General features: G+C 48.4%; 1 protein-coding gene across 2 annotated transcripts in view; it reads right to left on the bottom strand.

Moving 5' to 3' along the window:
- The window catches only part of LOC310682707 (neural-cadherin-like), a 91,922-nt gene extending 75,084 nt beyond the window's left edge, over nucleotides 1-16,838 (bottom strand). For both annotated transcript variants that reach the window (XM_083451797.1, XM_083451798.1), the window contains exon 1: nucleotides 15,728-16,838. In XM_083451797.1, the coding sequence (XP_083307923.1) occupies nucleotides 15,728-16,772 (1,045 nt within the window). In that variant the 5' untranslated portion in view covers nucleotides 16,773-16,838. The remainder of the gene's footprint in view (nucleotides 1-15,727) is intronic.
- Between the last annotated feature and the right edge of the window lie 704 nt (nucleotides 16,839-17,542).

Here is a 17,542-nt window from a genome sequence, read left to right as displayed (position 1 = left end):
CAAACAGGAACAAGAATAATGTTTCTTATTATTAGTAGTAGGCTAATAAGAGGACCTTTAAGTAACAGGAAACACATGGATGAAGAGAAGCCATAGGCTTACAGTGAGTTAGGGGCAAATCAGAAAGAGTCCAGCTGCTGTATCAGACCAAGGCCTATCTAATCCAGCATCCCTGCTTCCTACAGCAGGATCCCTTTGGGAAGCACACAAGCAGAGCACGAGGGCGATAGCACTTTCCCACTGTTGCTACCCAGTGGCTGGCATTCAGAAGCCTCCAGTCTTGCAGGTAGCACATGGTCATCAGGACTAAGTGCCCTAATTCATGCAACCTTTATACCCAGAGTGTCCTGGGCATGCAAACCCCTATTTATTTATTTATTTATTTATCTATTTATCTATTCATATCTCATCTTTCAATATAAAAACATTCTCAGGGAAGCAAACAGAACAAACCAAACAGGAAACAATAAACACAACAGTCATAAAACACCGATATATTTATAAATAAAATACTGAGCCAGGCAACAAGAAGTATCTTATCAGAGTTCAAAAGCAAATGTCAGCTGAGCAAAAACACTCAAGGAAAGGATGGAGCAAGGGGGGGTAGGTCTAGGATGAGGGGAAGTGGCTGTGCAGTAGGTGAAGTCTGGGGAAGTCCCAAGAGGATAATCCTTTCTCCACACAGCAAAGTGTCTTAGGGCCTGCTAGGAAGAAAAGGGAGAAAATAAGGGACCAGAATTCGTCCACTTCTGATCACTTCAGCTGTTTTGCATCTAAGACAAAGGTAACGTTTTCGGAAGTTTTGGGGGGATGGTGGTGAGGGAATCATGACTTCAAATCAGCAATAAGTATTCCAATCGTATAACTGATTAAACTCATCCGGGGTGGGGGGAGCTCTCTTTAATAGGTTAATTGCTGTTTCCACAGTCCCAGAGTTTAGAATTTGCCTCTAGACATGTCAATGCACTATGACAAATTATTAAAGATGTTGTCTGTCTTCAAAAGCCAACGTATTTTCAGACTTCTGATTTCATTAGCCTTGAACCAGTTTAGCCTCCTCCCCCAAAAAATTGCTATGAATGTTTCATAAAAAATATTTCCTTTTATATATCAGGAATACTCAAAGTCATTATAAATATAAGCTTCTGTGTATCAGTATAAAGTAGGGGGGATGACAGCCTCATTGATTTAATAGGGGGAAAGGGACAACACAGAATATTTTAGTCGAGTGAACATGTATTCACAATGAGAAACGACTAGCAGCCTCGAACCCAGCATTGCTCTGGAATTCAAAGAAACAAACAAAAAAAAGATCAGTGAGGCTCTGAAATCAGTGGTTAAAATCAGTGCAGCTTTAAAGGTTCCATCTGCCATCTTGATTCAAATGGCACCCACTTGTATACAAACACAGACAAAAGCCTGCTCCTTGATCTCAAGAACTATCATGCAAAATTTGGTCACAATATCTTAAGAGGCATCTGAACAGACAAACAACTTTCCAAAATATACACAGCAAATAATGTCAGTCTACAAAAGCCAATGTATTTTCAGACTTCTGATTTCATTAGTCTTCTACCAGTTAAGCTTTCTACTCTTTTTTTAAAAAATTGCTACAAATGCTTTATAAAAGATTTTCTTTTATAAATCAGGAACACTCAAGTCACTATAAATAAAAGCTTCTGCGCATCAATATAAATTAGGGCAAAATGACAATCTCACTGATTTTAATGGGGGGGAAACCTGACAATACAGAGCATTTTCCTTGAGTGAACATGTCTTCACAATTATAAACTATATTCCGCCTTCTTTTATTTAAGTGAGGGAAGAGGTATTGTATTACTATGATTAAACAATAATGGCTGAGAAGTCAGGTTGATCCTGGCATTTTTAGGTCATTTCAATTGTTGTTTTTCTTTTAAGGATTATAAAGGCAACCAAAGTCTTACAAGTCTCCCAGTCAACATTTCTAGCCAAATGTAACATTTACAGCACATCAACAAATTTACTTTTTTAATAGTATGTTATTCACAGTCATCTGTCAATGTTTGTTCTTGCATCAACTGTATGGAATAAATAAGTTTTACGTAAAAGGTTTCCATTAGACATCCCAGTATATTTAATATGCATGCGTAGCTGCAGTTTAGATTTTAAAATGTGATTAGTAAATGGCTCTCAAGTCCAACTATTTCATCTGCTTTAACAAATTTGGAAGTTGTAGTGTGTGGCTCACAATGCCAAGGTCGCAGGTTTCATCCTCATTTGGCCACTGCAGGGGGTTGGACTAGGTGACTCTTGGTGCCCCTTCCAGCTGTATGGTTCTATGAGTCTATGGATGTTTCCTCACTAGGCAAATGATGTTTCTTTCCACCATGATGGCTACCAGCAACTCAGCAGAGCTGAGGAGTAGTGGGCTGAGATTACAATGTGGTATGGGCAGAGGGAAAGATGTAAATATCTGAGAGACTGCCTCCTTCCCTACAGATCTTTGTGGGTGTTTGACAAATTCATAGAACAGAGGGTCACTGATGTCTACAGCCAGTGTGGTGTAGTGGTTAAGAGTGGTAGTCTCGTAATCTGGGGAACCGGGTTCGCGTCTCTGCTCCTCCACATGCAGCTGCTGGGTGACCTTGGGCTAGTCACACTTCTTTGAAGTCTCTCAGCCCCACTCACCTCACAGAGTGTTTGTTGTGGGGGAGGAAGGAAAAGGAGAATGTGAGCCGCTTTGAGACTCCTTCGAGTAGTGATAAAGCGGGATATCAAATCCAAAATCTTCTTCTTCTAATGCTCGGCCTCTACAGTTGGAGGTAGCTGTGCTTCTGAATACCAGTTGCTGGGAACCACAGGGAGGAGGGGAGAGGCCTCTTGTGCTCTAATCCTGCTTGCTGGTTTTGCACAGGAAACTGTTTGGCCACTGTGAGAACAGGATGCTGGATTTGATGGGCCATTGGCTTGATCCCTTAGGAGGTCATCTTGGTAGTTCCACCACCCTCAAGATGTTCAGGTGTGTGTAACTGGGGAGAGTGCCTTCCCAGTGGCAGCCCCAAAGTTGTGGAGCTCCCTCCCCACAGGACGGGGCCTGGCAATCTCCAGCTTTTGGGGAACACTCTTTGCTCTGGCCTTTGACATGTGAGGTGTGTGTTTTGGGGACCCATCCTATTCATCTGTTTAATACTGGATGTTAAATTTCTGTAACCCACTCTGGTATCAGCAGGTGAAGGGAAGGTAATAAACTTATGTCCCACTCCTTTCAAAAGTGGGGAAGAAGAAGAAGAAGAAGAAGAAGAAGAAGAAGAAGAAGAAGAACAACAACAACAACAACAACAACAACAACAACAGTACAATCAAACAAGTAGGGTCAATACTTCTTAATAGACCAGCTGAGAGTCAGAGTCAAATGGCATGAGGAAAACTGCTTTCATGTCCAGGCAAATGATAAAACAAAGAAATAAGAGTGAAGCATGGGACTCAGGGGAGTGGGGTAGGGGTGGGAGAAAGGACAAGTATATAAGGGGAACTTTTGCTTGAATATGAAGAAAGACCGATCCACCAGGACTACTGCAATGAATGAGAAAGCTGCATGCGCATTCCAACAGCTACCAGTTCCTGCTCCAAAACCTTAAAAGGAAAACAATGTACACTTGTCAGCTGCAGAAATCCAGGCTGACAGTGACTGATTTTCGCTCTCAAGTCCTGTGCTCTGCTCATTCATAAAACATAAAGCCTTCCGAAGAAATAAAGGCAGGCCCTGCTCTTTTCCCAGGCAGCTTACCTTTCACTCGTCGTAGGTAAAATAATTTCACTTTGTCACGTCCCTGCTCTTTACTCTCCCGTCTTGCTTTTAAAACCCGAAGTGCTTAAAAATAAACTAGAAGCTAAAAGCAAACGGGAAAATATTGCTAGGCGGGAAAACCCCCAAATCCCAAACGTCTCAGAATTTAGAGGCAGCTCGCAGCGCCGAAAGTTTTCAGGCTTCAGGCAACGTTCAGTGAATCAGATACTGTGCTCATCTCCTTGCAGAGGCTCCGCTTAGAAGGGAGGGAAACAACTCACTGAAAAACTGACTGCTCATTATTTGCCCATTTCATCCAAAATCATTACTCCCGGCAACAGGTCTCCATCACCTCCTACCCTAACCTTTTAGCTGCAGATGACCAAACCCGAGACCTTCTGAGCGGAAAGCATGTGCCTTGCCATGAAGTTCTAGCTCCTGTTCTCGGTTTACTACTGTAAAATAGCAGGTAAAAGGTAAAGGTAAAGGACCCCTGATAGTTAAGTCCAGTCGCAGTTTCCAGGTCATGTGGCCAGCATGACTAAGCCGCTTCTGGTGCAACGGAACACCAAAACCAGAGCAGCGCACAGAAACGCCATTTACCATCTCACCTATTTATCTACTTGCACTTTTGGTGTGCTTTTGAATTGCTAGGTTGGCAGGAGCTGGGACTGAGCAACGGAAGCTCACCCCGTCACGGGGATTCAAACCACCAACCTTCTGATCGGCAAGCCCAAGAGGCTCAGTGGTTTAGACCACAGTGCCACAGGTAAGCAGGCCTATTGACTATACATAGGCCTGCCATTATGAGAAACAAGATGCAAGACTTGATAAGACCTTTGGTCTGATCAAGCAGGGCTTTCCTCAGGGGTCTCCTCTTTGCTTCCATCTCCACCGCCAAATGCAGCAACAACAACCTCTGCTGATGAGGTGGACACAGGATGGTTTCTACAACAACCCTTCAGTCTAGGAAAGGCCATGATGGTGAAGTCCAACTCACATGGCCAGTATCCAACATGAATGGAGGATGCAGCCAAGAAAACATCCCAGAATCTTCTGCAATGCTCATGGTGGGAGTTGCATGACAGATGAACGGTAGTACCTTGGCAGACGACTCCCTGGTAATTTAATGAGCTTTAATAGCTTAATGAGGGCAAGCTAAACCACCGCGGCTTTCTTTGCTTCTGTTAACTGCAATGGTAGTGAACAAACTGAAGGGTTATAGTTAGGAGCAATAGTGACTTCTCCAAACCTGCTCAGGGATGGCTTGTATGAGCAGAAAATGAAAAGGATTCGCCCACTTTTTTGTATTCGGTGACAACAGGGTGGTTGCATGAATTTCTCAAGGCTTTTTTTGGTGGCCCTTAGCAACATTTCACACACACACACACACCACCACCCTTGTGTTGCCTTCCCAAAGCCAGGTAAGGAATGTGCCAGGCTTTGGGAAGGAGGCACAAACCTCTGGTAGGATCCTAGAGCCCTCCCAACTTCTTCTCAAAGCTAGGGAAGTGGTAACTAGGCTTTGGGGAGGAGGCATGAGGGCTTGGTGTGAAAAGTTGGACCACCCTGTGTTAGAGGTTCTTAAGCAGGCTGAACAGCACCCGTCTTTCAGAGATGCTTCAGTAGTGCATTTCCTGCATCAGCGGGAGGGTGGACTAGATCAGGGCACCAGGATATTCCAAGGGGGGTACAGATGAAAATTACGTAAATGGGGGGCCACAGCACAAGGCTAGGGGACCACAGAGGGAAGTGAGAAGGAAATAAATCATGATTGCCTGGCTATCTGCTTGGCCAATCACAAACAGGTAAAGGGGCGGCCTAGTGCTTCTTTTTGCCACATGCATTTTCTTGGAGTAGTCCTGGTTTGTACAGTCACTGAGGCTCCCGTTTTTTGACCACTGCTTGTAGCTACTGCCAGTGCTGAGCCATAAAAAAGTTAAATAAAGTATGTTCTATTTACAAACAATACATTTAAATAGCTACCTTTCTACAGGTAGGACGGGGGGGGGCACAGGAAGGAAACAAGGTTGGAAGGGGGCCACAGTTGGAAAAAGGTTGGGAAACACTGGACTAGATGGCCTTGTGAGACCCCCCCCCCACCTCTATCATTAAGATTTCTGGGGGTACCTGGATGTGTCTGCGGGGAGGATGGATGCAAGGAAGCACAATTGATATAGAAGTAGGGAAGAGGATACAGCAACCAGCAGCAGTAGAGAATCACAATGGCAAGGGTGGCCAGAAGTGGCAAAAGTGGAAAAAGACAGGAGACCAGGCCAGCGAAACAGAATGTGGGATAACACCACATCCACACAATACATTTAAAACATGTGGCTTCCCCCAAAGAAGCGTGGGAACCATAGTTTAAGGGTGCTCTGTGAGGGGTAAGCTACAGTTCCTGGGATTCTCGGGGGGCGGCGGCTATGTGCTTTAAATGAATAGTGTGGATGTGACCTTAAGGTACTTTGGGGAACCTTAAAAATTAAAGAATTCACTGTGGCACAAACTTTTGTAGTCAACTTCATGCACCTGAAAGCTTGCACACTATAAATTTGTTTAAGACTTGTTTTTGCTGCAAGTGGGCTAATATGGTTACCGCTCTGGAACTCCTTCCAAAGTTGTTCCAAAGCTTATTCCAAGGAGTGCCAAAGCCCAAACTGTTTGGCAAACCTCAAACTAATCTTCACGGGGAGGATGGAAATTTGAATGTTGCGTGAGATACCCCTATTTGGAAAGCACTCAAATTTGTACCATCTGACACTCTGTGATGCATCACCAGCTGGAAAGCGGCAGCGCTAGCCAAATCCATTAGCACAACAAAAGTGTTACCCTCAAATAGGTTTCCCCCTCACAATTTCAACAGTTCCCAAAATATAAGACAGGGAATTAGTACAAGAATTGCCAAAAGCAAAATCATTAAAAAAATATTTGGCGGTGGTGCTAAGCATCCTCTTCCCCACCTGCCAAATTTTTTTAAAAATAAATAAATAAATCTAATTTCTGTAACCCTTTCAAAAGAAAATGGAGACAACTACAGGATCCACAAATCTCTGGCACTTTAGAGAGACCCTGAAGAAGTCACAAATCATTGAGCAAACATTACAGGGCAGATTTGAGATCAAAGAAGGCTAATGGAAGAAGAGAGGGCAGGATAAGCTGCATTTTAACTATTTAGTAGTCATTTCAAGGGAAGCTAACATCGTATTACTGGTCTCACAACTTGCTTGCCCTCCCATTTGAAATGTTGCAAACCAGCTTTAGGAGCCAGGCAGACTATACCCATATGCTCTGCAATTTACATCTGTCACCAGATTAAACAGATTTGTGCTGAAATTTAGTTAGATCTGGAGGAAAAGCTGACGACTTCTGCAGAAATTAAATGTTTGTAAGAGGAAGAAAAAACAGCCAGCAGGTCTATAAAGCTTAGGTGCTCAAATGTAAACAGTTTCTCAAAGATGTTTATAATCTGACTGCCTGCAGTAAGAGATGTCCTATCTAAATCTCCTGTATGCATAAAACTCTTTAAGGCAGCAAAGAGAAAGCTTTGTTTTCTCAACTTTCCACATGCATATATTCACTTGCACTGAAAGTGAGCAACACACCAGAATGATAAACCACAAAAAGAAGAAATGCGTTTACAGATTTATTTATTTTTCTCCGAAGCGTTTTTTTTACCCTGCTCTGCAGCTGAAAAGAATACCAGGGAGGCTTAGAGGTCCTTAAAACAGGAGACAGTCCCTGCCTTGGAGCTTACAACCTAAGACGCAACATAAAAAGAAATGGGGAAGTTGGAGCAACTGACAGAAGAACAAACCAGAAGCAGGATCACAGCTAAGACTCGGTGGAAGGTTTGAGCACTGCCACTTGGGAAGGGAGATGGGTGCAATGGCTTAGCTGCAAAAATGAAGGACTGGAGCTCAAAGGTCAAGAATGTGCCCTGCGTGCAGACATCCCAGGTTTAATTCCTGGCATATCCAGTTGACTGGGCCACAGAGAAGGTGACGAGGAAAAGCTTCCCCAACATGCTCTGCACTGCATCTCCCATCAGCCCCAGCATCAGAAAGAACAGTGTTGCACCAGCTGGACTGGAAACTGGAGACCCTAGAACCTGTTTCTCCACTTAGACCTACATTTGTGGAAGTGGCGGCAATACAACCAAGTACATGGTGGAGGACAACACCAGCACACCCTGCTGGACTCTGCTTCTTAAATCACCTGATCTGTGGATACAGTGATGCTTCATCCTCTTCCTTCACTATTCAACACTGCCTCTGTTTCTGGGCCAAGCTTTGAACAGGTCAGGACTTTAAAACCTAGGATGTAAGACAGCCTGGTGGGTCAGATCAAAGGGATCCACCTAGTCCAGCCTTCTGTTCTCACAGTGGCCAGCCTGTGGGAAACCAGCAAGCAGGACCTAAGCACAAGAGCTTTCTTTCCCCTCCTGTGGCTTCCAGAAACTGGTATTCAGAAGCATTACAGCCTCCAGCTGTTCAGAGCACAGCCATCATGGCCATTGACAGCCATCTCCTCCATTAATTTGTCCAAGCCTCTTTGTCCAAGCCTTCTGGGTTATTGGCCGTTCCACAGCTTAACTACGTACTGTGTGAAGAAGTCACACTCAAAATAACTGATGTTTGTTTTTGGCTGTGCTGTGATTTCCTACCATGGGAGACGGACAGAAAATACTGCAGGGAGTTTCTGAATGAGAAGGAAACTAAGAAGACGATGGTGGGAGCTATAGTAAGCTACAGCTTTGGATTTTGGGGGGGGGGTGCCCCACCTTGCCCTGAACACAAGCCTCCCGTCAACAACCAACACGGCTAGCGTGGGGCTCTGGCCCCAGATTAAGCTCATAATCCTTTGCATTCATTAAAGTTAAAGACTTGATGTGATAAAATATTCAAATACCAGAGCTGGTTTTCCTCCACAACATACACGGTGCTTAAGAGATACAAATATGTGCTTAAATAAAATATTGCAAGATTGGCGTTACCTATTCTGGAGAACATGCCAAACGTCACCCCGAGCAAATCCCTTGGAAAGAAAAGGGAAAGGGGATGGAGCGGGGGGGACAGGAGGGGATTACGAGGCTAATGCGGAGGGATGGAGGGAGGTCAGAGGAGCCTGAGATGACAGAGGATTAGAGGAGAAAGGATCTTCCCATCATCCCAACCAGAGGTGGAAGGAAATCAGGCTCCTTCTCCAAATGAAAATGTCAGGGCAAAGGCATCAATGCTCATTCCACAGCTAAAGCGCCTTCCACAGCCCTTCCACGGGCAAACTGATGAGTCGTGCCAATCAAATACTGCCAGTAAGTAGCACAGATACAGGCACTTTTACAGCTCAGGACCGCAATACCTCAAGGGTCACCTCTCCCCATCTGAACCATCCTGGACCCTGCAGTCAACATCCAGTCCTGTGCCCTGTTCTCACAGTGGCCGACCAGATGCCCCTGAAGACCACAAGCAAGCAGGACCTGAGCACAACTTTCCAGCTGTTAGCATGCAGGGGTCATATGCAGCAGCAAAAATTAACTTTCGTAAAACCGCTTCGATTGGTGGAATTGGAACTGCTACTACAGGTGCCACATAATACCTGTTCTGCATTTGCAAGAACTCAATCCTTTAGTGTGGCAGCACCTGCACTTTGGAACTCCCTGCCTATTGAGATCAAGCAATTGCCTTCGCTGTACTCTTTTCAGCACCTGCTAAAAGCATTCTTGTTTAGATAAGCCTATCCAGATGCTTCAGAAAGCCAAGGTAGTATTTTAACTTTTTATGGCTGTGATTTTTTCTCGATTTTAGTGCTTTTATCTTTTTCTAAACCTCTTTGAGGTTTGGGGGGGTTGTTGTTTTTTTAAACAATCAAGTGGTGTATACATTTTATGAAATAAATAAATAGTAAAACGAATCCTTGCTCAGAAGCACATCTTTAAATGAAAGGTATTCAGACTGAGCCTTGGTATATTAAAGGAAGCACATTCTTGATAAGAAAGAGCCCGAGCTAGAATCACAAAACTGCAGAGCTTGGAAGGAGTCCTAAGGATCATCTAGTCCAGCGGTTCTCAACCTGTGGGTCCCCAGATATTGTTGGACTACACCTCCCATCATCCCTGAGATCTGGCCTTGCTAGCTAGGGGTGATGGGAGTTGTAGTTCAACAACATCTGGGGACCCACAGGTTGAGAAAGGCTGATCTAGTCCATGGGTAAGTAAACTAAGGACCGGGGGCCGAATCTGGCCCAATAGCTTTCTAAATCCGGCATGTGGACTGTCCGGGAATCAGTGTGTTTTTACATTATTTAAAATGCATCTCTGGGTTATTTGTGGGGCCTGCCTGGCATTTTTACATGAATAGAATGTGTGCTTTTATATAATATGCATATCTGGATTATTTGTGGTGCATAGGAATTTGTTCATTTCCCCCCCCCCCAAAAAAAATATAGTCCGGCCCCCCAAAAGGTCTGAGGGACAGTGGACCGGCCCCCTGCTGAAAAAAGTTTGCTGACCCCGATCTAGTCCAACCCCCTGCATTGCAGGGACCACAGCTAAAAACGTAGGTAACAATCCAATTGGAGAAACAAAGAAATAATGCTTGCCCCTTTGTCTTCAGATCAAAGCTGACCTCTCAACTCTAAGTCCCAAGAGAGAAAGTGAGGAGTAGGGAGTTGCAAAATTTATGCAACCTGAGATTTACCATTCTAAACATCAAAGACCATAGAGATAAAGGTTACAGGGAATAGTCTGGGAAGCTGGAGGTCCCCTGTTCTATCTGTCTTGACCCATGCAAACGCTTCTCAGCAAGCTGAGTTCATCCAAACTGCCAGTGGGAAGTCTGAGCGCAACAGCACTCTGCAGTTTCTTTTCCCACATTCCCTGGCATTCAGAGGTAGACTGTCCCTGGGCATGGAGGTTCTGCTGCCATAAGAAGTGGCCTGCTGGATCAGGCCAAGGGCTTTGCTATTCCTGCACTCTAATTTTCACGATGGACAGCCAGCTGCCCCCAAATGAGGGTCTGAGGGCTCAGCTGGCTATATGTAGCCCCACAGCTGAGCAAAGTTTGGAACAGAGGTAATTTAATGCCCCCCGTTATCTTAAGCCGGCCTAAATCCTGCTGGCTCCATATACTTAGGATTGCTCTGCCTGTGGGTTGTACATCCAACCCCCTGAAGCAATTCCATCTGGCTCCTGGCAGTCCTTCTAAATTCTAATCAAAATGCAGTTCTCCAGGCAATTACACTCACAATAAAAAGAAAATGGTTTTTGCAAAAGTTGTGTCCGTGTGTGTGTGTGTGTGAGAGAGAGAGAGAGAGAGAGAGAGAGAGAGAGACTTTTACATCACGCTGGGATTTGTTTGTAACATATACCTAATTTGCCCAGCCTCCTCTCCCCCCCCCCCCCAAACTTCTTTTTGATGTAGCAATTTATTTTGCTAGCAACAAAACAAGGGACTCGTGGCCGCAGAGTAAACCAGTCAGTCTGAAAGCAGTTACTTCCAGGAACAAGCATATTTTCTCCGCCCCTCCCTCTCCCCCCCCCCGGGTAATCTGCCATTCATTCTCTGCTGCGGCTCCTGCAGATGACACGGAACTGGCAGAAAACATTAAAGAAAACTGATTTGCTCTGGAGAGAAGCAAGACTGTGGATTAGAGGCACTTCAAGAAGCTTAAACCGCACTTTGAGTCAGACTGTAGGGAAATAAAGATGGCAGCGATAGAAGCCACCACTGGAAGAGAGAGAGAGAGAGAGATCTCTTCCTGACAACATTAAAGTCCTCGTGCAGAATTCTTTTGGGCACAGAGAACTGGAGACAAGGCATCAAGATACACCGCTCCAAGTTCTATTAAATAAAAATTAGAGCACATTCCAGGAAGGCATAATCCCTGCTGAATAGATTGTCTCAGGCTAAGAACAGTCCCCAACACTTTGAAGACATCCATCTTAAAAAGATGGCTACACAACCAAAGAGGACTCGTTTCCCTTTGAAGTGTCTCTATTTTATTCTTTACAGCAACAAGATGGGGAGAGGAGAGATAAATGTAAGTAATAGTCCCCCAACAAAAGATACAAGTCACATTTTTTGGGAAAGGGCCAGCTCACTAGTGGGACAGTTGCTAGGAAAACTGGAAGCTGCCTGAGTCAGACCACTGGTCCATCTAACTCAGTACTGCCTGCACTGGCTGGCAGCAGCTCTCCAGGGTTCCAGGTGTCTCTCCCAGCTTTACCTGGAGATGCTAGGAACATATGAAGGGTCCTTATACTCAGTCAGGCTTCTGGTCCATCTGGCTCAAGGTAGCCTGCACTGGCTGGCAGCACCTCTCCAGGATATCAGACAAGGTGCATCTCTCCCAGTCCTACCTGCAGATTCCATAAGGGGACTGAACCTGGAACCTTCTGCATACAAAGCAGATGCTCTGCCACTGAGCCACAACCCTTCCCTTGAGCCAATCAGGTGCAGCGGAATAAGAAGAGCTGGGAAAACAAAAACTAGAGGGCTTGTCAAAGCATGGCATCCAACACCAAAGCAGCTCAAACCCTGCAACAGCAAAGCTGACAACATAGTCACAAAAGCCCTCCCTGCGATGCAGTCCAAATAATTTTAAAAAGGCATAGCACTAATGCTGCCACCTGAGACTGAGCTTCTGGGGTCAAAATACGATCTTGTTCAGCTTGCAATGATCAGATGCATTAGGAAGTGAGCAGCATGTTCCTCAACTGGATTTTTAATTTCCAGATATGGAATAAAGTAAAAAAAAAAAATAGAATAAATGTGCAATAAAAATATGATTGCATGGCTCTGTAAATCTTGGCACATATGTAGAAAGAGAAGCCTAGGGCAAAAAGGGAAAAAATCAGGGGTGTTATCTAAGTTACAAATGATGCATTTTACGTTGTCGAAAGTGGGGTTAGGTTTGTTAAGGAAGCAGTGCATATATATTCCAACTTCCCACAACATTTTCGTTTTTGTCCTCTGGGAGAATAGGAGGAAACAAGACTTTTACCCCTTAAAATGTCAAAAAAAATTCTGGAAGTATTACATTTCTATGCACATGAACACAGCAATTCTAAATTCCATCAGCTGCTACTTCCACGTGGCTACATCTGATGGCGAGACTGGACAGCAGAGCCCATTCCATTGGGCCGATTGCCAAACTGCCTCTAGCTGCCTCTAGGGCTGCCTTCCAGAAGCTCCTTCATTCCAAGTGCCTTCCCCAATCTACACACACTGCACCTCCAACAGTGCTCTCTCTGCCAGGCGACAATGACGTTCTTAGAGAACCATTGCATTTAAACAACTCGCCTGGTCATCACAGGGAACTAGGAATTCTGTGCAGGAAACTGAGTCTGTAAGGACAGAGGCTGCCCCTTGCTTCAGGTTCATGACAACTGTTTTCCTCCAGAAATGAACTACCTGTCTATGCTTAGGGTGCAATTCCACCCAGCGGCTCTGTCGTGAGAAAAAACAGGATGTGCTGAATGGGCACATCCATGCTCTGGCACACAAACACAAATAATGCAGAAGAAACAGCTTTAAAAAAGCCACCACGTTTCCTCAGGGCCATTGCATCAGGGTTGGAGAGCCATATTCACTTCCAAAGGGCCATACAGTGGTACCTCTAGTTATGAACTTAATTTGTTCCAGAGGTCCGTTCTTAACCTGAAACTGTTCTTAACTAGAGGTGTGCTTTCACTAATGGGGCCTCTTGCTGCCGCTGTGCTGCCAGCACACGATTTCCATTCTCATCCTGGGGCAAAGTTATCAACTAAAGGTAACTCCTCCAGGTTAGCGGAGTTTGTAACCTGAAGCATTTGTAACCTGAGGCGTTTGTAACTCGAGGTACCACTGTATTCCAGTAGGCGTGGCTAGAGACAAAAGTAGGCAGAGCTAAGGACATAGACCTTGCATACAGGTAACATTTCAACAGAAGCCAGAGAGCTTGCAAGAGGCATTATATCACACTTTGAGAACAAATTCCAGGCCATATATGTATATGGAAAGGTTCTGTGATGGGATTTCCTTCCACCCACCCACATGACATTCATAACCAGAGCAGTATGTCACGTGTAAGCCAGTCCCCCCCAAAAATCCCCACTGCATGCACTCTTGGATGCAAAAGGGGTAAGACTGGGGTTCAAATCTTGACTCAGCCACAAAACTCACTGCATGCCCTTAAGCCAGTCACCATCTCCCAACCTAACCTACTTGACAGGATTGTTGTAAGGATATAATTGGGATGGTGGGGGTGGGGAGAGAGCATCGAATCTGCTACTTGTCCCTTGGAAGAAAGATGGGATGTGAGAATAATAAGTACATTTGCAGTGAAACCTGGGACACTGTAGTTCTGCAATAAGATGCAATTCTCTAGAACTAAAATCCCAGGCTTATTATTTGGAGGGGGAGGGCCTGGAGAGGAGGCAGAGCTAAAACGGTTAAAATTACCCAAACTGCAGAGAACTGCTTTTCTTAGTGCAGGGGGTGGGTGGGAATCTTGTGGCCCTCCAGATGTTGTTGGATTCCAACTCCCACCAGCCCCAGCCAGTAGCAAGGAACGAGGGGAGTTGTATTTCAGCAATACCTGGAGGGTCATAGGCTCCATCTTAGTAGCTAAGAACTACGAGACTCTGCTTCCCTGCTGGAGGCTCAACCAAATCCATGCCATTTGGTAGGACAAACATTTTCCGAAAGCAGGAAAATTGGGAGCCGGCCCTACTGTTAGGCAGGACATCAGATGCTGGGAAGGGGTGGGCAGTATTCACCTAAACTAGCCTGCTGGCCACAGGTGTTCCCTTAAGCAATTCCTCCTCAACCAGCCTGCTGTTATTAGATGCTGTGGAGGTTGCGTTGCTAAGACCACCTCTACCTTAGGCAGCAAACTGTCTTGGGACAGTCCTGGGAAGTTTAATAACTGCTGATTGCTTTGGGCAGTTCCAGAGAGGCATGGTGCTAGATTTTCTGTTGCAGAAGATGTGACAGGCCCTGTTGACCTTTCAAAACAGGCCAGAATTTAGCTCAAAGAAACCCCACCGACTCTAACCAGACTCAAGGAGTTCAGGTTATACTGCCTTAGAGCAGACTGGCCTTTGGTTGACAGACAGAGAATTGCATTTACCCTGTGCAAAGGTGTTCCCACGATGGCTAGAGACCTATTAGGAATTAGGAACATCTTAGGGGTGAAGCTGGTTTGAGAAACAGCAGCATCACACACTAGGATGAAATACAGGATACATTTTGGATAATGTATGGATGTGGATGAAAAACCCAAGTCTCGGAAAGCAGTGAATGCACAGACAGGGGGAGGTGTGAAGACAGTCTAAGTGTGCCGTATGCATAATCCTAAATGCAAATGGACAGAGCTTTCTAGCCCCACATCACTGAGCCAGTGTGGCATAGGCAAGACAGTGTTGAGTAGTGGTTAAGGCTAGGGATGGGGAACCTGTGGGGGCCCTCCAGACGTTGCTCCCATCCTTCCCATTGACCCCACTGATGGGAGCTCTGGTTAAATATTGCCTGAAGGGTCACAGGTGCTCCACCCCAGTCTAGGACCTGGAAGGCTCAGGGTTCAAACACTATCACCACCTCAGGCCAGCCCCTGTCTCTCAACCTGATTCCACCCGTTGGGAGGATGAAATGGGGAGAACCATGTACGCCACCTGAAAGGATAAACAGTGACCACCACATTATCAGGCAACAACAGCAGAGGAAGGGAAGGGCTCAGCTCCACGCACCCTGCCACTCTACCTCTGCCCTGCCCTCAGCTCGTTGTCCTGAGATTTTGCACGGGCTATGAGCTGCCCTCCTTAGATCTGGAAGCGAAAGTGGGCTGAAGAGCTGGGCTCCAACGCAGCAAGCTTATGAAGGCGGGAAGCTGCACCCCCTGGGCTGACTGCTAGCCGCTCTTTTTGCCCCCGTCCCTTCGGAATTAGGCCTTTGCCCGTCCCGCCGTCGCGTCAGCGCCTACCTGTCCTGTCCTGGACGCGGCAGACCACCTCCCAGCGGGCGGTGGCCTCGCGGTCCAGGCCGCGGGCCAAGGTGAGCTCTCCGGTGTCGGCGTCGAGGCGGACGGGGGCCTCCCCGGCGGGGGGAGACACGAGCTGGAAGCGGGGCGCGGCGAAGCGGGCGGCGGGGCGGAGAGTGGCCAGGAGGGTGCCGGGCCGGGCGTCCTCGGGCAGCGCCAAGGCCAGCGGGGGCTCCTGCGGGGGCAGGGCGCGTCGTCGTCGGAGCGGGGCGCCGTCGGGGGGCGGCAGCTGGACGGGCTCGGGCAGGACCTCGAGGTCGAGCGGGGCGCTGAGGAGGGCGGGCCGGCCGCGGTCGCGGGCGAAGAGGCGGAGCGGGAGCGGGGCGCGCAGGTGGAGCAGGGAGCGGACCAGGACGACGCGCCCGCTGCGCGGCACCACGAAGAAGTGGGCGCTGGGCGGGCGGGCGAAGTAGCGCAGCTCGGCGTTGGCGCCCGCGTCAGCGTCCTGGGCCCGCGCCTGCCACACGGGCGCCCGCAGCGCCAGCGTCTCGGCCACTCGGAGCCGCCGCACCGACGACGGCGGCGCCGGCCCGAGGTTGGCGAAGCGGGGCGCGTTGTCGTTGGCGTCCAGCACGGCGATGCTGAGCGCGGCCAGCTCGGCGGGGGCGGCGCGGCGGTGGCAGCGCAGAGCCAGGCGCAGGGCGTAGCGCGGGCGGGCCTCGCGGTCCAGGGGCCGCCGGGTGCGCAGCCACACCTGTCCCGAGCGCGCCTGCAGCGCCGCCTGGAAGTGCCCGTGCGCCTCGCCCAGCAGCTCCAGCTGCCAGCGCCGCCCGCGCACCTTGGCACACCACGGCTCCGGCCGCGCCAGCCGCGTCAGGGGGATGCTCAGGCCGCCCACCCGCGTCCCCGCCGGCCAGTTCTCCAGCACGTGGCCGTGGAAGGACGGGCGGCGCCGCCTCGAAGACGACCCCGCTGCTTCCGCGATGCTGCCGGCCAGAGCCCAGCCCAGCAGAAGGAGCAGCAGCGGCAGCCGCGTCGGCGAGGCCATGGCGAGGGAGGAGGAGGAGGAGGAGAAGGACCCGCCTGTCCGCCGCCTCGCCCCCCGACGAACGGACGGCCGCCTCCAGCGCCGGCGCTACTGCGACTGCCGCGGCATGCTCCTCGGCGGCGGGCAAGCGCGGGGGAAGGCGGGGCCAGCGCGCACGGACGGAGAGCCGGTTGGCTGGCGAGAGGGAAGAGCCTCCCGGGCTGGCCAATCCGCGCTCGAGAGAGAAAGGGCAGCAGGCGCCCAGGCTCCCGCGCTGCTCTCCGCACAGCGCAGCTCGCTCGCTTCGGGGCATCCCCGGCCGCTTGGGCGGGAGGGAGGTGGAGGGTGCCTTCCAGGCTCCGCCGGGGCGGAGAAGCCTGAAGGTCGCTTCACTGGCTCCGACGGCTGGGACCAGGGAGGCACGGGTGAGAGGCGCGCCGTCCTGAGCTGGCTGCGCGATCCCAGGGACTTTCCCCCCAGCGCAATTCTTTTCTTCCCCGGGAGCAGCGCTATCAGCTGCTCAACGTTCAGCAAAAGTGGCGCAGTTCGCTCGTATCAGGCAGGAGAACACCAGCTTCGAAAAGGACACCTGCTGCGTTTGAGGGGCACCTTGGATGCCTGCCCTGCTGGCTCCCCTCTTTACTGTCTCTCTTTCCGTGGGAAATCACTGTGATGTTAGCGCCATAAGAAGCTGCCTTATGGCAAGTGAGGCCACTGGTCCATCTATCTCGGCATTGTCTACACTGACTGCCAGTGGCTTCTCCAAGTGTTTCAGGCAAGGGGTATCCCCA

The sequence above is a fragment of the Podarcis tiliguerta genome (genome assembly GCF_965153285.1).
Source record: "Podarcis tiliguerta genome assembly, chromosome: 8".
Taxonomy (NCBI): domain Eukaryota; kingdom Metazoa; phylum Chordata; class Lepidosauria; order Squamata; family Lacertidae; genus Podarcis; species Podarcis tiliguerta.
The sequence above is the reverse complement of the archived record's forward strand: the minus strand, read 5'-3'. Positions and strand labels throughout refer to the sequence as shown.